At 40.4% G+C, this 25,562-nt stretch overlaps 1 protein-coding gene and 2 pseudogenes across 1 annotated transcript in view; 1 reads left to right on the forward strand and 2 right to left on the reverse strand.

The window, feature by feature from the left end:
• LOC101424284 (glutamine synthetase-like) overlaps nucleotides 1–25,562 on the reverse strand; it is a 416,428-nt pseudogene that overhangs the window by 78,377 nt on the left and 312,489 nt on the right.
• The window catches only part of ZNF41 (zinc finger protein 41), a 66,455-nt gene that overhangs the window by 6,383 nt on the left and 34,510 nt on the right, over nucleotides 1–25,562 (reverse strand). Inside the window, exons 2-4 of the mRNA XM_058291667.1 lie at nucleotides 17,489–17,750; nucleotides 878–1,004; nucleotides 525–620 (exon numbers count right to left, since the gene is read on the reverse strand). Coding sequence (XP_058147650.1) covers nucleotides 525–620; nucleotides 878–1,004; nucleotides 17,489–17,560 — 295 coding nt within the window. The 5' untranslated portion in view covers nucleotides 17,561–17,750. The remainder of the gene's footprint in view (nucleotides 1–524; nucleotides 621–877; nucleotides 1,005–17,488; nucleotides 17,751–25,562) is intronic.
• LOC139438112 (ubiquitin carboxyl-terminal hydrolase 14-like) lies at nucleotides 1,384–3,094 on the forward strand (annotated as a pseudogene).

The raw sequence follows: 25,562 nt of genomic DNA on the forward strand, positions 1-25,562 counted from the left end.
GCCAGCAGCACCAAGCACCTAGCAGTTTACCCTGGAAACCCTTTCAAAGGATTTGTGCAGAATACCTCTAGTGAGATACCTCCCCATGAACAGCTTTCTCTGGAACCCTGCAGAAAGTTTCACCTGTATGGCACTACAGCAATTCTGCCATGCCTTGAGCCATGATTGTGCCTTCTGAATAAGGTCTCCCTTGGCAGTGGTGGGGGTACAGATGGAGTGAAGTAGGAAGAATGAAAAGGTCCTAGATAGGATAAGGTGGTATGTGATCCAGGGTACAAAAATTAGGGACAGCTCTTCTGCCAAAAAGGCAAGCCAAGAAGGTAGTGGATATGACAAAAGTTATAAATAGAGACAGCATTTAGGGATCTGAGAGGTTACTGTCAACTATCTCCAAGCAACACCAAAAGTTTAGAACCTTCAAGATTGGTTATCTTCAGAGTCTTTCAAAGTCATCAGCCCCTCCTAGAAAAAGTGAGATTTACTTCCATGACTCCCATCTATCTGCCTGGGTCACACTCACTCACCTGAACAGCTCTGATGTGGGATTTCTCTTTCCAACACCCATGGCTCCTCTCCTTGCTCCAATCTGAAGATGATCTCTGGTTTGGGAACTTCATACCCTGTTAATAGGACATGATACAGGATTGGGTCCAGCTAATTGGGTTTTAGAGGCCTTTCAGTGACACTTCCCATTTGTTCTTCAGGAAAGTAACCACATTTCACTGGGACCAGAATAATATTCGAAGAGCTGAAAGGACTGAAGAATGTGAGACAAATTAAGGACCATACCATCACACACTTCAGATGTCCCATGGCACTCAGCAGCTGAGAATGGAAATGCCCTCAATGAAGTCCCTCACAAACAGGTAGTGCTTACCCACTGAGAGCAGGTGGCTGTAGTTCTCCAGTGTCACATCCCGGTACAGGCGTCTCTGAGCAGGGTCCAAGTGCTGCCACTCCTCCCTGCTGAAGTTCACAGCCACATCCTCGAATGACACTGATACCTGTAACAACACAATCCTGTTCAAAGTGACATGTCAGCACTGGGGGATGGGGAGACAATAAACAGGAATTTGTATTTAATTATTTTTTACCATAATGCAGTATGTGGGGTTTTCACTAAATACCTAGTTTTATATTTTAATTTGTTTGAGAAAAAACTCATTAAAGTATCTTGACATTCATTCTGTATCATTCATTTATTTATTCATTTGGTCATTCTTTTTTCAAAAGTAAGACCTAGAGTGGCCAATCTGAATGAGACTTATTGCAGTGGAGCTACAGGCACCACCATCTGCCACAACAGCTTCTTCTCACTTCTTTCCCTTAGTGGGCCCTGCGAGGCGAGTCTTCCTGTGCCACCGCCTCCCCTTGTTCCCCACCATGCTGCTCTACTCCATTACTATAAAATGGGGAAAGGAGAAATTTGAAGGTGTAGAATTGAATATTGATGAACTTCCAATGGTGTTCAAGGCTTAGCTTTTTGCACTGACTGGAGACCAGACAGACAGACAGAAAGTTATGGTGAGAGAAGAAACCTTTAGGATGATGACTGGGGAACATCAAAATAAAAAATGGAATTTACTCTACTAATGATGGGGTCAGCAGATGCTCTCCCCGAGGAACCTTCATCTAAAACTGTCTTCATAGAAGACATGACAGAAGAACAGTTAGCATCTGCTATGAATTACCATGTGAATTGACAAATCTTGGTAACACTTGTTACATGAATGCCACAGTTCAGTATATTTGGTCTGTGTCTGAACTCAAAGATGCCCTTAAAAGGTATGCAGGTACTCTGAGAATTTCAGGGGAAATGGCTTTAGCACAGTACATTACTGCAGTCCTTAGAGATTTGTTTGATTCCATGGATTAAACTTCTTCTAGTATTCCACCTATTATTCTACTGAAGTTTTTGCACATGGCCTTCCCAGTTTGCAGAGAAGAGTGAAAAAAGACAGTATCTTCAACGGGATGCAAATGAATGTTGGATACAAATGATGCGAATAATACAACAGAAATTGGAAGCCTTAGAGGATGACTGTTAAAGAAACATATTCTTCGTCTGCATCAGCAGTGACACCTTCTAAAGAGAAAAGTTTAATTGACCAGTTCTTCAGTGTTGAGTTTGAAACTACCATGAAATGTACAGAATCTGAAGAAGTCACTAAAGGAAAGGAAAATAAGCTTTACCTTAGCTGCTTTATCAATCAGGAAGCCAAGTATCTTTTTACAGGACTTAAATTGCAACTTCAGGAAGAAATCACTGAACAATCTCCAACATTGCAAAGAAATGCTTTGTTTATCAAATCTTCCAAAATCAGCCGGCTACCTGCTTACTTGACTATTCAGATGACTCTTTTATATATATATCTATATATCTATATCTATCTATCTCTCTTTATAGATATAAAGAGAAGGAATCTGTGAATGCCAAAGTTTTTTTTCCATGAGCAAAACTTTTATTATTATTATTGATAGCGTAGAATACTTATTTCATTTCACAGCTTGTTATTGGTAAAACCATGTCAACTTTTACGATTTGTCAAACTTGAGAAAATCTGTACTCAATTTCTTTTTTTTGTCTTTATTTTTTTAATATTACATTAAAAAAAATGAGTTTAAGGATGTTAAATTTCCTCTTATGTTGGATGTGTTCTAGCTATGTATACCAGAACTTCATGAGAAAATTATCTTTTCGATCAAAATTCAAGGACCTAGAAGATACAAAAGTGAATCAGCAGAGCTAAAGACAAGTGACAAAAAGAGTAGTCCCAGAATGAAGTTACGTAGGAATTATTTTCTTTTGCTGATGATATTGGCTCCAATAACTGTGGATACTATGACTTACAAGCGGTGCTAAAACATCAGGGAAGGTCATTATGAATCATGGGTGAAAAGGAAACAAGATGAATGGATTAAGTTTGATGATGATAAGGTCAGCATCGTTACACCAAAAGATATTTTTCAACTTTCTGGTGGTGTAGACTGGCATATAGCTTATGCTTTACTCTATGGGCCTCGCAAAGTTGAAAAACTAGAAGACAAAAGTAACAGTAATCTTTTTTTAAAAGCTATTTATGCTTCGGTGTGAAATAAATGCTACTTGTTCATAACCTATAACAGAGAGCTTTAGAGAAAGATATTTAGGTGGTTTTATATTTCCCCTCATGTAGAACAAAAGAGGACAGAAGCAGAGTTGAAAGCTACTCCATGAATCAACCTAAAAAAATAACCAGAAAAGATAAAATAATCTTAGGACTTTGTTGCCATGTATGAAAGGTGTCATGAAGACATTTTTAAAAGGGTTATTTCTTGTATAACTGAAAAAAAATTCTAGGTTGAAATGCCTTTCAATCGTTACCTTCTGTGATTTCTCAACCCAAGATTCAGCAACCAGGTGTTTATTGCAAACCTATCACTCTATTATTTGTTGTTCTTGCATGGTTCAAACCACCATTCACAGCTGCCCATCCTTTGCCTTATTTAACAAAAATTTTGCCAGGAAAGTGGAAAGGAAAATGGTTACTCTCGCTGTATAAACTCAGAACTGCTGTGCACATCCCATGGAAACATGAGTATAATCAAGTATTTGTCCAGCCTGACCAGCTGACTCAGTCTGTTCTGTTGCTGGATTTTTATGACCTTAAAATAAATTGTGATCGATAATCGTACATTTGACTATACGTTTATTAAGTCTTTCTCTGATGTACTCTGGTTTGTACATTTAATTCTTAATTGCAATTTTTTGCAGTAAAGTAATTAGACTTAAAAAATGTTGACAAGCTCTAGTTCTGTATTTTTTTAGAAAATGAGGATCTTTAATTAAAAAAAGGGCAGGGGAATAAAAAAAAGAGAACAAAATAGGCTCTCTTTAAATCCTCTCATGAACTTAGAAACTAAATACAATACATTTATTGATCACTTTTATGTTAGAAATTGTGTTAGGAAAAGGAAATGTAGACTTGAATAAAATATAAACAACTTATAGACTTGGAAACCAACATAGAAAGACATAAAGGAGGTTAAAAAGACATTTGGAAGAAAAGTACGGGAGTGTAAAGTTAGGCTACAAAGAGATGGCAAGCAGAGTTATTTTAGAAGGAAGCAGCATGAGTGAAAGTATGGAGGAAGGAAAATAGAAAAATACATGGAGATTCAAGCAATTGCAAATAGCTCTATATAAAGAAGAGTCTATGTAGTGCATTTAGAAGGCAATTATGAGGAAAATTCAGTAGAAATATACTAGGATCAGAACAACAAGAATTTTTTTCCAGTAGAGAATGGATTGCCATTGAAGTGTTTCATATGCAGGAAAACACACAATCATAATTGTGTGTCTTTAAAACAGTATTCAAGATCTTATGGGAAATGTTTGAAATGGATGAGACTGGAAGACAAGACTGGAGAAGCACTGCATAGTTTATGTGGGAGAATAAGAAAACCAGACTTAAATATGGGAATATAGAAGAAGGTATTGATTCTATGTATTAAGGAGGCAGAGTTGACACAGTCTGTAGGGGTGAGAAAAAGAATTCAATGGTAATTCTCAGTTATTGGTTTTATGCAACCATGTTGACTCTGGTGCTATATACTGAGGAAAAAAGTAGGAGAGTAGAAGGGGGATGAGAAAGAAGATAAAACATAAGTTACATTTTGTTCATGTTGAAATTATAAGGTGGTAAAACACATAAGGAGTTATACAATAGGTTGTTAGGGTAGGATAGAGATAAGATTTAGGAGTCCCCAGCATAGAGCTTGTAAACAGATGAGGCTGCTAAGGGAGGGCGCACAGACTGAGAAGATGTAGAAACCAGACCATTCGTAAACACGATGCAATTAAGTCATAAATCAATAATAAAAGGAAACTTTTCAAGGATGAAAATTTTAAATTTAAAAACACAATTCAAAATAACTTAATCAAAGAAAATACTATAATGACATTAGAATATATCTAGAGCAATAATGAAATTAGTACATGTACGAATCTGTAGAATAATGAAATGGTCATTATGGTAGAAATTAAAGTCTTTTTTTTTTATTGACTTTGTAATAATATTACATTAAAAATATATATGTGAGGACCCATTCAACCCCACCCCCCCACCCCCCGAAATTAAAGTCTTCAATGTTTATATTAAAAAAGAATAAAGTCTAAAATTTCATGAAGTAAGCATTTAAATCAAGACATTATAAAAATAACAACTGAGTAAACCCCGAGAGAAAGAATAAAAATCAGAAATTAATAAATTCAATGTCACCTTAATCAAACTCATATCAGGATTTTATGGAATCTGATAAACCAATTCTAAAATTTGAATAGAAGTGCAAATAGCCAATAGGTAAGATACTCTTGAATAGTGAAAGCAAGGTAAGAGCACATGCTTTACCAGACCTCAAGACTAAAGCAACAGGGAAGCTGATTTGGTTCAACAGATAAGAGTGTCTACCTACCACGTGGGAGGTCCAGGGTTCAAACCCTGGGCCTCCTGACCCATGTGGTGAGCTGGCCCAGGTGCAGTGCTGACACGCACAAGGAGTGCCATGCCACACAGGGGTGTCCCTCGCATACAGGAGCCCCACATGCAAGGAGTGCACTCTGCAAGGAAAGTCACCCCACATGAAAAAAGCGCAGCCTGCCCAGGAGTGGCGCCGCACACATGGAGAGCTGACACAGCAAGATGATGCAACAAAGAGAGACACAGATTCCTGGTGCCACTGACAAGAATGAGAGAGGACAGAGAATACACAGAGAGCAGACAACGGGTGGGAGGGGGAAGAGGAGAGAGGTGAGGGGGAGGGAGAGGGGGAGGGGGAGAGGGGAAATAAATGAAAAATATAATCTTAAAAAAAAAAAGACCAAAGCAACAGAAATGTGAGACATTGTGGTACTGGTGCTAGGGTGGACAAATAAACCATTGGAACAGAACAGAGATTACAGAAACAGACCCACACACTTATAATCATCTTATTTATGCCAAAGGTATCCAGACAGGAAAAATATTTTCAATAAATGGTGCCAGGGTAACTGTCTATAGGGGAAAAAACCACTTGACCTCTACCTCACATCACGTGCAAAAAAAATCAATTCCAGATGGACTGAAGATCTAAATGTAAAAGGAAAAACAATAAAGTCTTTAAAAGATAATATAGGTGAATATCTTCATAACCTTAGAGTAGGAAAATAATTATCAAACAGAATGCAAAAAAAAAACAACAACCACATTAACCATAAAGAAAAGATGGACAAATCTGTCTACAATGAAATTTAAAAATTCCTATCATTTACAAGATACATTAAAAGAGAAAAAAGGAAAGCCAAGAATATCTGCAACACATATTACCAACAAAGGGCTCATATCAAGGGTATCTAAAGAACTCATACAAATCAGTAAGAAAAGAAGAGACCACCTAGTAGAAAAACGGACAAAGGGTTTGATCCAAGGTTTCAATAAACATACTAGAAGTGGCTTAGCCTCCTTAGAAACCAGAGAGTACAAATTAAAACCACAATGAGGTCTCACTGCACAATCCTCAAAATGTCTCAAATGAATAAGGCTGACAATATCAAGAATAGAAGAAAATATGGTACAAGGAGAACTCTCATACTGCTAATGGGGGAGTACATTGGTACAACCACGTTGGAAAATATTTTTACTTTATCTGATAATACTGAAGATCTGCATACAGTAATTCCACTCTGAGACAGATGCCTAATTAAAATATGTGCACATGTGCAGTAGGAGACATGCCCAAAAATATTTATAGCACCATTATTCAAAATGTGTGTAATAGTTCATGATAAAAGGTTAAAAATTAACAGTAATTTAAAAATCCATGTTCAATGTATGGACAATAGCCTATTGTCTTTGAGAAAAGATATTTTATTTTTTAATTTTTTTTGTTTAGGGTTTTTATGTCCATATTCATAAGTGATATTGCTCAATATTTTCTTTTCTTGTGCAGTCTTTTTTTTTTTTTTAAGATTTGTTTATTTATTTAATTCCCCCCCTCCCCCGGTTGTCTGTTCTCTGTGTCTATTTGCTGCGTCTTTTTTCTTTGTCCGCTTCTGTTGTCGTCAGTGGCACAGGAAGTGTGGGCAGCGCCATTCCTGGGCAGGCTGCACTTTCTTTCACGCTGGGTGACTCTCCTTATGGGCGCACTCCTTGCGCGTGGGGCTCCCCTACGCGGGGGACACCCCTGCGTGGCAGGGCACTCCTTGCGCGCATCAGCACTGCGCATGGGCCAGCTCCACACGGGTCAAGGAGGCCCGGGGCTTGAACCGCGGACCTCCCATGTGGTAGACGGACGCCCTAACCACTGGGCCAAGTCCATTTCCCAAGAAAAGATATTAAGGATATTTTCTTAGTTGTTTTTATTTGCATAAACTCTAATCCTCCCCCTCTGCCCTACCTATCCCCCATAAACTAATAAAGTCTGGTTTTCTGTGTTAGGGAGACCTGGGAAGTTGGGGGCAAGAACCATGTGAATATAGTACCTAGTCAAAAAAATTAAGTTTATAAAACTACCAATAGGACCAAAATGGAGTGGACATACTTCTCCCTATTCCTCCCATTAAGTACAGCTAAAACCCCTGGGCATTATAAAACAGAGTTAATAAGACTCTGAAAGTTGGAGAGAGGTCAGATCAGCTAGGGACCTAAGAACCCAAAGAATGACATGGTGATGTTTCCCTGTGTTTTCTTTTTTCCTTTATACATCCTGGACTAGAGAAGCTGGCAACTCAGAAATGCCAGCAGGTGCAGACAAAAACAGCCCCTAGAAAAGCCTGCTTTCTGCAGCCAAAAGACCAGGACAGTGTCAACGGAGCAAGAAAGAAAATTTTAGATAATAAGTGTTCTATTCCAGCCAAGCATCACAGAAAAAAACTGTGGCCCTCACCACACCATTCCTGTAAGCAAAAGCCAAGTGGGAAACACAGACTTTCACCCTTTCCTGACTGTAATGAAGCATTACTCCTTTCACTGGGGTGGTATCAGAGAAAACCAAATAGGAGCCAAGACTTTCATCCCCACCTTGGGAAAACGAGACTCCCCCACCATGGTATCAGTTGAGGCCATGTACGGATCTTGGACTTCTACCCCCACCAATATGGTATCAGAGGAAGCTGAGTGGGAAGCCTGAAATCCTACACCTGCCCAGCAGTAATGAGGCACTCTCCCCCCTCTGGGTGTCAATAGACGTCGAGTGGGGAACGTCATCTTGTACTTTCACCCAGCAATAATGAAGAGATGCTCCTATATTCCTAGCAGAGCAATGTCAGAGAAGACACCTAACTCTGTTTTATTTCATGATAAAAAGGTTTAATATCAAGTGCTAAACATAAGGTTTAAATAAGAACAAGTCTCATAACATAGTACCCCAAATATCAGGGACATAATTGAAAATCATGTGTCATATCAAGAACCAGAAAAAGGCTCAACTTGAATGAGAAAAGACAAGCAATAGATGCCAACACCAAGATGACAAAGATGTTGAAATTTTCTGACAAGGATTTTAAAGTAGCCATCATAAAAATGCTACAATACCCTTGAAAGAAATGGAAAAATAGCAAGTCTTAGCAAAGAAATAGAAAATATAAAGAAGAATCAAATGGAAATTTTAGAACTGATACAAACCAACATTTAAAAAATTAATGGATGGGCTCAACAGCCAAAAGAGGACAGAGGAAATAATCAGTGAACCTGAAGACAGAATAACAGAAATTGCCCCAAATGAACAATAGGGAGAAAACTGACAAAAAAAGAAAGAAAGAAAAAATCTCAGGGACCTCTAGGACATAACAAAAGATCTAACATTTCATCAGAGTCTCAGAGGGAAAGGATAAAGAATGTCGGGCTGAAAAAGTATTTAAAGAAATAATGGTTGAAAATTTCCCAAATTTGACAAATGATGTCAACATAGAGAATGAAGTAACCCCCAAAAGGATAAATTAAAGAAACCTACATGAAGACACATCATAAATCAAACTCAGAAAACTAAAGACAAAGAAAAAATCTTTAAACCAGCAAGAGAGAAATGATAACTTATCTATATTGGAAAAATAATTAGAATGACTGTACATTTCTCATCAGAAACCTTGGAGACAAGAAGGAAGTGGCACAATACTTTTCAAGTGCTAAAAGATAAGAACTGTCAACTCTGAGGCTATATCCAGCAAAATTATTCTTAAGAAATGAAGAGGTAATGGACAATAACCACATGAACAGATGCTCCACATCATTAATCATCAGGGAAATGCAAATAGAAACCACAATAAGATACCATTTTGCACTCACTAGGATGGCTAGAATCAAAAGTCAGATAAATAACAAAGGCTGGCAAGGACGTGGAGAAATCAGAACCTTCCTACACTGCTGGTAGAAATAGAAAATGGTGGAGCCATTTTGGAAAACAGCCGAGCAGCTCCTCAAATGATTAAGCATAGAATTACCATAACCCAGCAATTCTACTCCTAGGTATTTACCCAAGAGAAATGAAAACATATGTCTGTACAAAACTTGTACATGAATGTTTATAGTAACGTTATTCATAATCGCCAAAAGGTAGAAACAACCAAACTATCAACTGACGAACAGATAAAAAGATAAGAAGAATATAATGAAGTACTAATACATACTACAACATGGTTAAGCCATGAAAACATTAAGCTAAGTGAAAGAAGTTAGTCACAAAAGACCACATATTGTATGATTCCATTTATATGAAATGTCCTAGAATCGGCAATTATATAGAGACAGAAAGTAAATTATTGTTAGCTTAGGACTGAGGAGCATTGGGGGGTAGGGGGATGATAGCTAAAGGGTAAGGGTTTCTTTCTTTTTTTTTATCCCCCCCTTTTGCAGCTTTTTTTGCGTGCTGTCTGATCTCTGTGTCCATTCACTGTGTGCTCTTCTGGGTTTTGCTTTTCTCCCTTTTTTGTTGCATCACCTTGCTGAGTCGGCTCTCCACGGCAAGCGCTGGGCAGTACTCCATGGCGCCCAGCCGGTGGCTCTCTGCAGCAGGCGGGCGAGCCTGCCTTCACAAGGAGGCCCCAGGACAGGAACCCAGGGCCTCCCATATGGTAGGTGGGGGCCCAACTGATTTGAGCCACAGCTGCTTCCCATGGGTTTCTTTTTGAGGTGATGAAAATGTTCTAAAATTGTGGTGATGGTTGCACATATCTGTGAATATACGAAAAACCACTGAATTGTATATTTTAAATGGGTGAAATTGCCTGGTATATGAATTATATCTCAATAAAGCTCTTATTTTAAGAAATGATATGGAAAGCAAGACATTCTCAGTTGAAGGAAAACTAAGGGAATTTGTCACCAGAAGACTTACCCTGAAAGAATGTCTAAAGGAAGTTCTCTAAATAGGAGACAGTGAAAAAAAAAAAGAATCTTTGAACATAAGGCAAGAAAAAAGTACAGAAAGAGCAAAAATATGGGTAAATACAATAGATTTTCTTTCTCCTCTTGGGTTAATATTTGGAGGTCAAAGAAAAAATAAAACACTGTCTGATGTGGATCTCAATATATGTAGAAGAAATACTTAAGACAATTATACCATAAATGGATGAGAATAAAGAGACTTGAAGGAAGGTAAAGTTTCTACACTTCACTCTAACTGGTAAAATGTCAACACCAGTAAACTTTTGTGGTGATGGAATAGTTCTGTATCTTGATTGTGGTATAGTTTCATGTCCTTTTGACATATTCCTGTCTTTTGAGCATTTCCTTACTTTCCAGTGCAAGTTCATCTTATACTTTCCCTATTCTAGTTCTGAAGTAAGCTGTTTCTCCAAGAAGCTAGTGTTCCTTTTAATGGGAAATGGTATTTATAAATCAAGGTGTGAGTATTGTGCCTGGCACTTCATTGTCCTTTCAGCAGTAAGCACTAAGAATATTTTTCCTAATGGTAGAACGTCAAATAATAAATGGTAGAAGGAATGATAGAATTATAAAAACACCATTAGAGAAACACCAGAGTAATTGTTACAGGCAAGAATCATCAATGAATATGAAAATCAGTGGGCAAAAGTATGAGAAATAGGATATGTACATAGCCTCAAAGTATCTCTTCACAAAATACTTATTAAGTACAAAAGGAAAAATAGTAATTTTACACTGGAAACACCTGATGGACACCACCTTAACCAAGTGATCAAAGTTAATATCATTCATAATAGGACAAATTGATATTGAATGCTTTCTGACATAAGGCACTGAGAAGAACACAGCATCACTTCTGTGATATTCCTAACAATAATGAAGAACCTGAGTCTAATCATGAGAGAAAAACAAATGGACAGACATTCTTAAAAAATGTCAGTGTTATGAAAGTAAAGGAAAGAATCGTTCCAAATTAAAAACCAAAGAGACATGATAAATAAATGCAATATATGAACCTGGATTGGATCCTGGGTCAGGGGGAAACTAATATAAAGGATATTACTGTGACAAGTGGTGAAACTATATAATACATATTGTACATTAGATAATGCTATTAACATACCAATGTTAAATTTCTTGATTGTGATAACTGTACTGTGGTTATGTAAGAGAATGACATTGTTCTTAAGAAATACACATTGAGGGGAAGCGGACTTGGCCCAGTGGTTAGGGCATCTGTCTACCACATGGGAGGTCCGCGGTTCAAACCCCAGGCCTCCTTGACCCGTGTGGAGCTGGCCCATGCCCAGTGCTGATGCGCGCAAGGAGTGCCCTGCCACGCAGGGGTGTCCCCCGCATAGGGGAGCCCCACGCACAAGGAGTGCGCCCGTAAGGAGAGCCGCCCAGCGCGAAAGAAAGTGCAGCCTGCCCAGGAATGGCGCCGCACACACGGAGAGCTGACACAGCAAGATGACGCAACAAAAAGAAACACAGATTCCCGTGCTGCTGACAACAACAGAAGTGGACAAAGAAACAAGATGCAGCAAACAGACACAGAACAGACAACCCGGGTTGGGGGGAAGGGGAGAGAAATAAATAAATCTTAAAAAAAAAAAAGAAGAAATACACATTGAAGTATTTAGGGGTAAAAGAGCATTCATTATGTCTGTAAATTACTCTCAAATGGTTCAGAAAATAAATATAGACACATACATACATAAATTGAGCAGAGAATGAAAGCAAATATGGAAAAATGTTCATAATTATACTGATCCTGGATGAAGGGCATATGTAGTTCTTTGTACCATCACAATTTCTCTTTAATTTTGAAATTATTTCAAAACAAAGTTACACCAGAATGAAAGCTTTAAAATTCTTAGAAAATATAAGTGAATATTCTTTGAAGCTTCAGGGTAGGTGAGGACCTCCTAAACAAGACAGGAAATGCAGTGCATATCAAAGAAAAGATGTAATGATTTGACTGCAATGGAATGAGGAACGCTTTATTCATCAAAAATCCCGGGTTGCCCCCCCCCCTTGTCAATGAGTATTTAGGGGCATACAGCAGGCAGGGAGGGGACGGACAGAACCTGTCACACCACCATCAGCATCCAGAGGCGGATGCTCAAGCGTGCACTGGGCCAGGCCCCAGGACTTCTTCACCCACCAGCTCTTCTGAGCATAAGCCAAGAGAGGTGCTGAGAGAAAGAGCTCCGCCTGAGCCTCTAGCAACGTGTATGACATGCCCCCCCTTTCATCACAAAGGGGAGTCAGTGATCAAGGGAGAGCCTTGGGGGTCAGGACTGAGGGACGCTCTCATTCCGCTTGCCTCATGCCTGCATGGGCTACACCACCCTATTGACCCTTGCTCTGGTTCTGTTGCTGGTCATCCCAGGACAGACCAGCAGGTGTGTGGTGACAAAGGGAAGAAGCCTTAGAGAGTGGGGGAGGGGAGGCTACTTACCAACTAATATGGAAGTATTCAAATATGTTAACACCTGACATTGTTAACTGCTGCTGCTGCCCACCTGTTGACCTATAGCCCAAGCTGGTGGCAAAAGACCATGCTGAAAAACAAACAAACATGCTTGTCTCCCTCCCTGGGACTCATTAAGCCCAGATTCACAGGGAAGGTGTACAAAGACCATGAGAGGCATTATGAGCATTAACAGGCACAAGCTGAATATATCCAGGGTACACTGACCATGGATATGTCCGTTTGATCACTCTCCCCACCAAAATAAGAGACTTGGCTGGGGTGGAGGGGGGGTGGGCTAGAGGATTTTAGAGCTAGAGATTGGGTATGAAGTTGGTAACACAGACCTACCCAGATTCTAGCCTCACCCAGCCATATATGAAAAAGTTTGGTTTGCTAGGCAGTTTCTACACCACAAGGATCTCCTCTTCCTAGGTAAGGTCCCCACTCCAGCTCCTCATTACTCTCTGGCTAATCACACAGCAGTGGCTCCCTTCAGGGTCATCTCAGTCCCAGTACCCTCCCACTCAAGGCATGCTGGGCTGCTGGGGTTGGCCACTCACTGCTCACTCTGTCCCACCATGGAACTGGCTGGGGGCTCAGGCCTCCAACCTTAAGGCTGCTTCCACTCCAGCCCTGGGATATTTCTACATCGCCTCCTATGATATGATCCTGCCTTTATATCCTGTACCAGGCCTAGCAGAACAGCACTTACTAGCAAGGGTGATAATGTGCAGTGAATGCTTGGCTCATTGTGCCCTCAACTGGGGACAGACACCCATCCTCCCTGGATGTTCTTCCTTGGCAGGGGGTTCCCTGGTCTTTCCTGCTCTGTCTGGCTGTTCCCTATCCATTTGACTGTTCCTTGCTCCTTCTGATTGTCCTCTGTGCCCCTATGACTGCTACTTCCTTTCTGACTTTTCCATTTCCCCAGACTATTCTCTGTCCTTCTGTTTTCTGATTCTGCTGACTTGTCCCTGCTCCCTTTGCTAGTCCTTGTTCCCTCTGAGCATTCCTTGTCTATGATTATTTCTTGCTCCCTCCATTACTTAATCCCTCTTTTTACTGTTCCCTTTCAATGTTTCTTGTTCCTTTTGACCATCTATTCTTTCCCAATGCCCCCATTTCTTGCTTCCTTTGATTACACCCGGATCCGGGTCCCTCTAATTGTTCCAGGATTCCTGTTTCCAGTTCTCTCCAATCCCTGGTGCCCCCTGCTGTCCTGTGCTATCTTAGACAGTTGTCCCTTCTAGTTGGTACCATTCTTCTGATTGTCCCCTAGTCCATCTGACTGTTTCTTGGTCCCTAAGATCCTTTCTTGTTTCCTCTAGCTATTTTTCTTCACATAGACTGATAGTTGATTCCTCAGACTATTCCCTAGTCCTTCTGATTCTTCCCTGTTCCTTGAACACATTTCTAATACACTCTCACATGATGCTGATGCTTCTGGTCCATGGACCACACATTGAAAAGTACTGGTTCGGCTGACTCCTTTAGCCTATACTCTTAACACTATAAAGTATGCTCTTTCTTTTTGTTCTATGCCATGGCTGAATTCTGTACTCCCATCTTCTCCACTACTCTTACTATGTTTGACTGTTGGCTGATTCCACTAGTTATTTCCTGGGTAGGGTGACCAACTGTCCCAGTCTGCCCAGGATTTTCAAAGTTCTGGCAATGAAAAGTCCTGCATCCAGGGAAACCTCTTAGCCACAGGTAAGCCAGGATAGTTGGTCACCCTATTCCTAGGAACTTTGGCTGTTCCTCAGCCTCTCCCTGGTTTCTTCAACTGTTCCATAATCCCAGTGACTACTGCATGGGATCTCTGGCTATAAACTAGCTTCATAATTGATACTATTCCTTCTGGTTGTCCTCTAATACCTCTAGCTATTCCCTAGTCAATCAGGTTGCTACCCAACACCAGATAGACTTTAAATGTTCATTTTGCCTGTTCCTCGTTCCTCTTGTTGTTTCTTGGATGTCTGGCTGATGCCTTGCCCCTGGCACATTTTTGCTGTTCCCTCTGGCTGTTCCTCAAACTCAGTGACTATTCTTGCTTCATGTGTTCCCTAGTACCACTACCTAGGCTATTTCTCAGCCTTAGAGGCTCTTCTCTCATCTTTCCAACTATGCTATGGAAGCAATCTCTTCTCTGATCCCTAAGCCTGTTCTATAGCCTCAGCAACCGTTTCCTGTTCCCTGTGGCTGCTATCCTTTCCCAGAGTCATATTTCCTATTTCTTGTCCCCTGGTACTGATGCCTTTTCTCTATACCCTCAAATTCTCTAAACCAAGGAGCTGCTCTTCAGTTCCTCTGGAAGTTGCCTGTCCCTTTGGCTCTTACCCAGCACCTCGAACATTTTTGCTCTTTCCATTTTATCTAGTTCTTCAGTTTCCTTATCCCTCTGGCTGTTCTTGATCCAGCTGGCTACAATCTGACTAGTCAGATTATTCCCTGGTCCCTCCTCCTGTTTCATGATCCCTCTGATTATTCACTAACGCTCTGGCACTTCCCTGAATCCTGACTATTACCTGGCCCTTTTGCTTCTTCCCTGGTCTTTTAACCACTTCTTCAGCCACAAAGACTATCTGTTGGTCTCTCTGGCTGCTACCGGGCCTCTGGCTCATGTTTCCTGTTTCCTCTATTTGTTCCATCAAACCTCCACCTGTTCCTCAATTCCCTGGCTATTCTCCAGGAAGTGCACCATGGTCCCTCCAGCTGTCCCTTGTGATTATTCCCTAGTCCTTCTTTGGTTTACTGATCCTTCTGCCTGTTCTCTAGCTTCAGCCACTGTTTGCCGGTCCCTCTGGCTGCTCCCCAACCCTTGAGAACATTTTTATTGGTTCCTTTGTATCTTTGCCTATTCCCTGCTCCCTAATATCTAACAAAAAACAAAGAACACAACAAATAAAGAGTTGAATAAATAATATTCACCATGGCCTTGGTCATTTCCATCTCTTCTTGAGAAGGGTAGAGATCTATGAAGTTGGTTGGGAAGAAAGAGATGAGTGGAGAAATGTACCTTGTAGATCCCAGAATCATTAGTCCAGATATATCTACACATCAGCTGGGCAAGAGACCATCTGTGGGAGGCCTGGGGAGAACCACAGTGCTGTAGCCCCAACCTGTGAGTCTGGGATTGATCTGAGCGAGCAGAGCTTAGACAAGGGAGATTTTCCATGAGGTAGAAGTATATTACTACCAAGTATTGATTAATTTTCTATTCAATGCCCCTATACCTTTGACTCCAAAATATAATTTTATAACTTGGGTAAAAAATTTTAATGTAGGAATTTTACCACAGCAGTTTTAATCGCAATATAAAACCAGAAATACTCTAAATGCACATTAATAGTGAATTGGTTACATTAATTATGTCTATCCAAAGGACATGTTATATGCATCATGTATGTATGAACAAAAATATTGCCTGCCTAGATAATTATCTCTAAACTGCCAGGTTAAAAAGGACATAACCAATAGCATGATTCCATTTTTCAACTTTTATGGGCACAGGTATGTATGCATATACTCACAGCTCTCTATGTATGCCCACACGCATGCACACATACACCTACCAAGAAATGAAACTGAAAGATGGCAAAATGTTAACAATGCTTATCTTTTGATAATGCTGAAATTACAAGTAATTTTCTAATATCTTCTATTTGCTAACCTGTATTTTTAACATTTTATTATGAAATTATGAAATCATAAAAACCAAAGTAATTTTAAGTTTAATATACTAACAGCCACATGACCCTGAACCCCTGTCATGATGAACCCTTTCCCAGAGGTGAGAGCATCCACAGGAAGGTCTGGACATGGGGAGCTGTCAGATAGGGTGTGGCTCTCTCATGGTCTTCACCTGTTTACAACATCTCAAAAAGAACTTGTAGTGGGAAACTTGGTCTTGACTGTAGTGTGGTGAGGGTGGAAGGCACATTCAGAGACCTGGTTCCAGTCTAGTACTGCCACTCCCAACTTGAGAGGCCTGGGCAAGTCATTCACCATCTCAGGCCCTTTTATTCATCTTTGAAAGGAGAAAGAACTAGAAAGGCCCTAGAGACTGCTGTCACTCTACTACCCTGCCATTCTCTAAGTTCCAAAGAAAAGAGATGTTTCTGTACCTACATCAGAAGGCAGTGGAAATCAGTAAATCCCCAGAGAACAGAGGGAAAGGAGAATCTGGTGAGGATCAGCTGAGGATCTGTAAAGAGCCAATGGAGAGTAAAAGGCCTGTCCTGGGGGTTGGGCATTAGTGGTTCCCTGGCTCTAGCTGGTGTCTACCCCCACCGAGATTCCATCTTCAGACACTCTGCAGGGAGCTGTCTCCTCCTCTAACCTAGGCTGTGGAACAGGACCTTCCACATCCCACCTTTCTTCCAATGGATGTACCACCTCTTCCACGGAAGCACACAGGGCTCTAGATGTGGTGACATCAGTCACGTATTGCTCATTCTCAGCAGGAGGATCATGTTCTGTCTCGGGAGAAGCAAATCTAGAATCTGCCACTTCCTGGGACCCACCTCCCCCTGCTCTGAGACTCTGGTGACAGGTCAGGAGTATCTCCCTGCTGAATGAATGCCTGCCACTGGGGTCCTCCCTCCCTCACCTCACATAAGCTGTCATGTCCCCCTGTAGCCAGGGCTGGGGACCACTGGAGAGAGTTCCCATTAGCTGGCATGTTCACGCTATGCTTCAGCCCTTGGTCTCTTTTGCTGACAACTCCGTTCTCCTCAGGAGCCTGAAACCAGGCAGATGTCTTTGAACTCAACCAGAGCTGCTAGGGTGAGGCAGGCTGGGTTCAGAAGGAAGATCCCGCTGTTTCCACTAAGATGTCTGGCCCAGCAACTCTTCAAAGGCACCAGGAAACCCTGAAAGACAGCATCCACATGCTTAGTCCACATTCACTCCATAAACACTAACTGTGCTGAATATTCTGTGGAAGAAAAAAGTTCAGTAAAAGCAACAGCAAGTATTAATTAGTGTGGAATATGGGGAAAATTCATGAGATTCAGTGCAAACTGAAGGAGAGTTTAAATTCTAGCTCTTCTATATTCTAGTTGTGAGAATCTGGGGAAGTCACTTTAGTCTGAGTTTCTTCATCTTAAAACTGAAGATGAAAACACCTATCTCATAGGGTTGCTGGAGTTAAATGAAATGATACTGCTAAAGCACTTACATCTACATAGCACCTAGAACATGCTCAATTAATATTAAATATTGCTATTATTACAAGGTCAAGTCATGTTTTAGTAAGTACCTCATTTAATTTTCACACTCATCCCATGAACTATGTAGTACTATTATGATTATTCCCATTTATCATGATATAGAGCTGTACAGAAATAATTTACCCAAAGATCATTCAGATTGAGGGAAAAGACAAATTGAAATCTAGGTACTCCTAGTGCCAAAGTACATTTTCTTAACTACTGTCCCATATGGTACTTTCTATATGGTAGAGTCACAATAAACATTATTTCTGTTTCCTCTTACTTTCAAAGCCCTTGGACTGAGGGATGACCATGTCACATGTGCACAAATTGTTCTGTGTAATTCAGTGCACATCCTAGGCAACTTATAGGGCCCACTCTCTTCCGCCAAAGATGAAAATTTAAACTCACCCACCCACATCTACCCCTTATTTCCCATCTAGGCCCTGAAAACCAGAAAGTCTGCAGACTCCTAATATCATTAACCCATGCTACTTGATAAAAACTACATCCCAAATAGTGCCATCACCAGGCTTCCACAGGCTCTTCAAATAATCACCAACACAGGCATCACAATAAGGAACCCTCAATTGGAAACCAACCATTGATCTACTCAAGGGATCAAATCTGACCTTCTACAGGATCTCATAACTGATCTCATATATAGAATCAGTAACTCCCATAAAACCCTCAATAACAGACCTTCCAGTCATCACATGCAAACTCTCACAGTCCTGCAATTACTGATGTCTACAGACCCTAATTAATGATTCCTATAGGCCCTCCAAAGCTGAATATCCAAGACTTATAATCCACTGATGATCCCAGGTTTGCAATCAATCATTCATCACTTCAGAGCCCCAATCAATAACTCTCATGAACTGAATCAATGACCTCAGATACTTACAACTCCTGTAAAACCTCAAGAACTTCTACAGAGGCCTCAATCACTTAACCAAGTATGTCTCCAATTTTCCTTCAAGGACTCCCCAAAATTGTCACTCATGGCCCTCATATGAATGACACCAATAGGTCCTTGATTCCTTGATCCTATTGGAACCTAACACATTGATCCTTCCTACAGAAATCATGCAATCCTTGCTTCCCAAAGGAAATCATACAATACTCAATTTTTGTTTGGCACTGAACTTAAAAGATAAAAGGAAAATCTAAAACACCTCCAGTCAAAAGCAACAAGTTATTTACAATGGAGAGGGATCACAATGATATTAGGCATCTCATATGCAACAATAGAAGCCATGTTAGAAAAAATATCCACAGATTGAGAAAGAGACAGAGATCCAATCATTTTATACCTACCTGGCTAGATACACTGCTTCTGTCAGAGCAAAAGAAAGACAATTTTAGACATAATAGCATTTATAGTATAATATACCAATATTTTGTCTCTCAGGAGAATACTAATAAGAATTGTCTAAATAATTTACAAATCAGTAACAAATCTCAAATAGGAGGAAAACAGTTTTGAGGAATGATTCTGCAATTAATATATAATTATATCTGAAAGAATAATAATAATGTGACTGGGCATTATAAGTAAGACTATTACTATTATTAAATGGGAAATTTTAAATACCCTGGGAAAATTTACTGAGTAAAATGAGAAGACAAATTAGACATCTCCATGGGCGGATGCTGATACGATATTTGGCTCTAGGAATAGAGAAAATACAGATTTAATCACACTTGTAAGAAGGTGAAGGCAACTATGAGCAGAAATTGTTAAAAAAAAATCAAAGTTCCAAATTAATAAGAAGAGAATTAAGAAAAAATGTGGCCAAGCCAGCAAAAGTAAGAAAAGGGTACAAAAGGAAATATCAACCAAATAAAATATATGCTAAACATAAATTAATAGGAGGCATAAAATCAAATATATTAAAATTCAACTAAATGAATTCTCCTATAAAATATAAAGGCTATGGGACTGGGTTAAAAAATACAGTTGCCACACATTTAAATAAAAGTACAAAGATAAAAAATGAAGCATTGGGCAGAAATAACTACATATAATTTATCATTCTTCCCTATATTAGGAAATGTTCACCTACCTCGGGGTCATAAAGATGTTTAATGTTTTCTTCTAAGAGTTTTATTGATTTATTCTTCACATTTTGACTTACAGTTTATCTAGAATGGATTTTTGTCTGTGTGTGCTGTAAATTTTTATGGGCTTGGGTAAATGCATAGCACCATGTATCTACCATTATTACAGTATCATACAGTATAGTTTCACTGCCCTAAAATATCTCCTGCTTCACCTATTCCATCTCCACCCCTACCCGTGACCTTATCCTGAAACCCTGGCAACCATGATGTTGCCTTCTCTAGAATGTCATATAGTTGGAATCATAAAGTATAGCCTTTCCAGACTGGCTTCTTTCACTTAGCAATATACATTTAAGGTTCAATCATATCTGTTTGTGGCTAGATAGCTAAATAAAATTCCATTGTATGGGTGCACCACAATTTGTTAATCCATTCACTTACTAAATGGCATCTTGTTTGCTTCCAATTTTGTGTAATTCATTTTTCCATGGACATAAGTTTTCAACTCCTTTGGTTAACTACCTAGGAGAGCATTACTAGGTCATATGGTATGACAATGTTTAGTTTTGTAAAAAAAAAAACTGCCAAAATATCTTCTAAAGCAGCTGTAACATTTTGAATTCCCACCAGCAAGAAAGGACTTCTGCTGCTGAGCATCCTTGACAATTTGCATATTTGTGTCTTCTTTGGTAACGTGTCTGTTCATATCTTTTGCCCATTGTTTTACTGGGTTGTTTGGTTTGGTTTCGAATGATTTTTAAGAGTTCTTTGTATATTTTGGTTACAAGTAGTCCTTTATCAGATGTGTTTTGCAAACAGTTTCTCTCAGCATTGGCTTGTCTATCATTCTGTTAACAGTGTCTTTTGCAGAGCAGAAACTTCATTTTAATAAAGTCTAATTTGGCAATATTTTCTTTATAGAGCCTGCTTTTTGGTGTTGGGCCTAAAAACTTATCACCAAATCCAAGGTCGCCTAGATTTTCTCCTGTTTTCTTCTAGAATTTTTATGGTATTTTATATTCTGGTCTATGATCAATTTTGAGTTCTTTTTTTGGCATAGAGAAGTCCAAATATTCCAGCAATATTTTTTTTTTTTTAAAGATTTATTTATTTATTTAAATTCCCCCCCTCCCCTGGTTGTCTGTTCTTGGTGTCTATTTGCTGCGTCTTGTTTCTTTGTCCGCTTCTGTTGTCATCAGCGGCACGGGAAGTGTGGGCGGCGCCATTCCTGGGCAGGCTGCTCTTCTTTTCACGCTGGGCGGCTCTCCTCACGGGCGTACTCCTTGCGCGTGGGGCTCCCCCACGCGGGGGACACCCTTGCGTGGCACGGCACTCCTTGCGCGCATCAGCACTGCGCATGGGCCAGCTCCACACGGGTCAAGGAGGCCCGGGGTTTGAACCACGGACCTCCCATATGGTAGACGGACGCCCTAACCACTGGGCCAAAGTCCGTTTCCCACCAGCAATATTTTTTGAAGACTATCCTTTATTGAATTATCTTGGTTCCTTTGTTAAAAATCAGTTGCCTCTATGAATGGGTCTATTCATTGACTATATACATTGTACATACTGATCGTTGTATCTATTCTTTCACAAATACTACATCATGGTCTAGATTACTATAGCTTTATAGAAAAGCTGGAAATTGGGCAGTGAGAGTCCTCGAACTCTTTATTCATCTTCAGTAGTAAATTTTATAAAAATTTAGAAACAGTTTGTCAATATTCACAACATGCCTTGCTGGGATTTTAATTGAAATTGTGTTGTATTTATTGGAATGGATTTTGGTGTGTGATATGTGTTAAGGTAAATATTCATTTCTTTGATATGGTTATCAAGATGAACCAGCACCATTTATTGAAAAAACACCCTTTTTTCACTGCTCTGCAGTGTCACCTTGTGACTATGTATGTGTAGGTCCATTTCTGAAGACTGTAATTTCAATGATATATTTGTCTATTCTTGGACCAGTACCACACTGTCTTAATTAATGTGCTTCATATCAATTCTTAATAGCTGGTAGAGCCAAAGATTGCTAAATTAAACTACATTAAAATTATCTTCTCTTCATTAGAAGAGGAAATTAAGAGTGTAAAGGCAAATACCATAGTGGGAGAAGATAATTACAATGCATATATCTGACAAACAATGTATATCTTAAATACGTCAAGAAATCAATAAGAAAGCTCAACAGAGAAAAGAGCAAAAGGGGCAGACACACCTCATAAAAAAGATATATATTTTTTAAAGATTTATTTATTTTATTTCTCTCCCCTCCCCCCCACCCCAGTTGCCTGTTCTCTGTGCCTATCTGCTGCGTGTTCTTCTTTGTCTGCTTCTGTTGTTGTCAGCGGCATGGGAATCTGTGTTTCTTTTTCTGTTGCATCATCTTGTTGTGTCATCTCTCCATGTGTGCGGCACCATTCCTGGGCAGGCTGCACTTTCTTTTGCGCTGGGCGGCTCTCCTTATGGGGTACACTCCTTGCGTGTGGGGCTCCCCTATACGGGGAAACCCCTGCGTGGCAGGGCACTCCTTGCACGTGTCAGCACTGTGCATGGGCCAGCTCCACACGGGTCAAGGAGGCCCGGGGTTTGAACCGCAGACCTCCCATGTGGTAGACGGACGCCCTAACCACTGGGCCAAGTCTGCTTCACATAAAGAAGATATCTAAATGGCAAATAAACATCTGAAAAGATGCTCAACTTCATTAGTTACAAAGAAATAGAAATAAAATCTACAAGGAGGGAGCAGATGTGGCTCGAGCAGTTGGGCACCCACTTCCCACATGCGAGGTCCTGGGTTCGGTTCCTAGTGCCTCCTAAATAAGATGAGCAGACACAGTGAGAACACAATGAGCAGACAACCAGTATAGACGAGTGCAAACAGCAAGCAGAAACAATAAGCAGACAGATGAGGGAGCCATCTTGCAGGGCCGGGGGGGACTACAATGAGACTAGTCCTACATATCCATCCGAAATAGCCAACATGAAAAAGATGGAAAATAACCAAAAATTGGTAAGGCTGTGGAACAACTGAACCTCATAAATTGTTGGCAGAAGTGTAAAATAGTACAACCACTTTGGAAAACTGGTAGTATTTAATAGAGATGAACATATGCAATACCCTATGACAGAGCTGTTTCACTCCTAGGTATATATCAAAGAGGAATGCAAACATGTTCACCAAAAGACATGTACAATAGTGTTCATAGTGAGGCAGGTTAGTATAGTGAAAAGGGGAAGGCACTGGCCCAGTAGATAACATGGCCGACAACCATGTGGCATGAGACCCTGTCTGGAAACCTCCTGAGAAGGCTGCCAGAAAAACTCTATGAGACCCCAGCCATGAGAACCTGTTTGGGAAAACGAGATGCCATTTGACCTTGAGATCCCACTGGGTCAAAGGAAAGCCCCAGATACCCTCTAAAGGCCTCACCATTGGGCCCTGAGAACTGACAGGTGGGGCAACCAATCAGAACAACAAACAGCTGGGGTCCCACCCCAACATTAAGAAGTGGATGGAGGAAAGACTTTAAAAAGCCTTGACCTGGGGCCCAGGGCATGCAACTCACCCTGCAGTAAGCCTGTGGTTCATGCCGCCGACCATGTACTTTTCTCATTTTCTTCTTAATAAAAGTTTTACTTCCTTTCCTACCCTATGACATATCCTTAAAATCTTTTATGCTACCTAAGCCAAGAACCTAGAAGCCTAGAAACCAGAACCATCCGGTAACATTACTTGTTGAGTCCAGCCAGGAGACAGAGAAGCAAGTGTCGCTCCCGACACCCCACCCCCCCTGACTGGTGAGTTTTAATTAAAGCCTGTCCGTGCCCTCTTTTGTTTTATTAGCAAGACCCTGAGATTACCTCCAGGGCCCCTGAAGCTGTCTGCCTCATTGCAGAACAGTCTCTGCTTTTTATATGCCTCTTAAAGTCAGGTTTAATGTAGAACTCAATCCCTTGGAGTGGCCATGAGATTAGCTCACTCATGGCTATCTCCTAAGACCTCTACAAAGTAGGTAAAAGAAAGGTCCTTAGCCAGCAGGCCCTTTCCTAGAGGGAAAGCCCGGTTTGCAAGCTAAGGTCTGGCAACTGGACCCAGATGTCTCCCAAGACCTCTAAGGCTCTGGGGTACGGCCAGAGACATAATGTGACGATAGTGAGCAGGGCTTCTGACCTCCAGGACACTGGCTCAGTGAACAATACATTCAGCCAAGTCTAGAAGTAGGATGCCACCCAGACCAACTAATGCATTTAGCCTCCCTAAGGATAACAGCCAGACCCCAAAGAGCAATGAAGCAGCAACACTATATGATTACATCTATGCAAGTTTCAAAAACTTATCTATGCTCTTAGAAGTAAGGTTATTCGTACTCCTTGTGGGGGAGGATTAGTGATTGGAAAGAGACAAGAAGAGGAGCTTCTTGGGTGCTAATAATATTATATTTCTTGATCTAGGTGCTAGTTATATAAATTTGTCTGTTAAAGATCCTCCTTTGGGATCTCTAGATTAAAGACCAGAGAATTTCACCCCCACGATAGGAAAGGACAATGTCTCAAGGACGGAAGGAAGTAGTTACAGTAAACAGATCCCCCTCCTTCATTACCCCTTAAGAATAAGGATGGAATTCTCTGAGGGGGGAATGAGGTAGGGAAGGTAGGAGAAGAGAGATAATTTGGCAAAGGGGGGAGGACCAACAGAAAATTACCATGAGATAATACCTAACTTCAGTGGAAAATCACCAACCTAAGGCCTAGGGCCCAAGGACTAATGCCAGAAGATACCAGATGACAAAAGACCCACCCATCACCTGACCACCACATGCTTCACCGACCCCTCTGGACAGTTGCCACTAGAGGAATACAGCCAGTAAAAAGTTGTAGTTTTCAATCCCTCTTTTGCCTAAGGCAAACCTTTAAGAACAGTGGTGGCTGAGGGCAGGTAGAGGGAAGAAGAGATGTGATGTGGGGGCATTTTCAGGACTTGGAGTTGCCCTAAATGACACTGCAGGGACAGATGCAGGACATTATATATCCTGCCATAACCCACTGAATGGACTGGGGGAGAGCATAAACTACAGTGTGAGAACTATTATCCATGTATACAGTAGTGCTCCAATATGTATTCACCAAATGCAATGAATGTGCCACAGTGATGAAAGAGGTTGTTGATGTGGGAGGAGTGGGGGTGGTGGTGCGGGGAAATGGGAATCTCATTTTTTAATGTAACATTTTTTGTGATCTATGTATCTTCAAAAAATACAATTAAAATATAAAAATAATATAGATAAACTGTCAAGTTAATAGTTGTAATATTTTACATTTTTTTATAAAAAAGTTTTGCATGAGTGCATGAGAATATTTCTAAGATGGTAAATATATGTGAATGTTTGTTAATTTGTT

The sequence above is a fragment of the Dasypus novemcinctus genome, chromosome X (assembly GCF_030445035.2).
Source record: "Dasypus novemcinctus isolate mDasNov1 chromosome X, mDasNov1.1.hap2, whole genome shotgun sequence".
Lineage (NCBI taxonomy): Eukaryota > Metazoa > Chordata > Mammalia > Cingulata > Dasypodidae > Dasypus > Dasypus novemcinctus.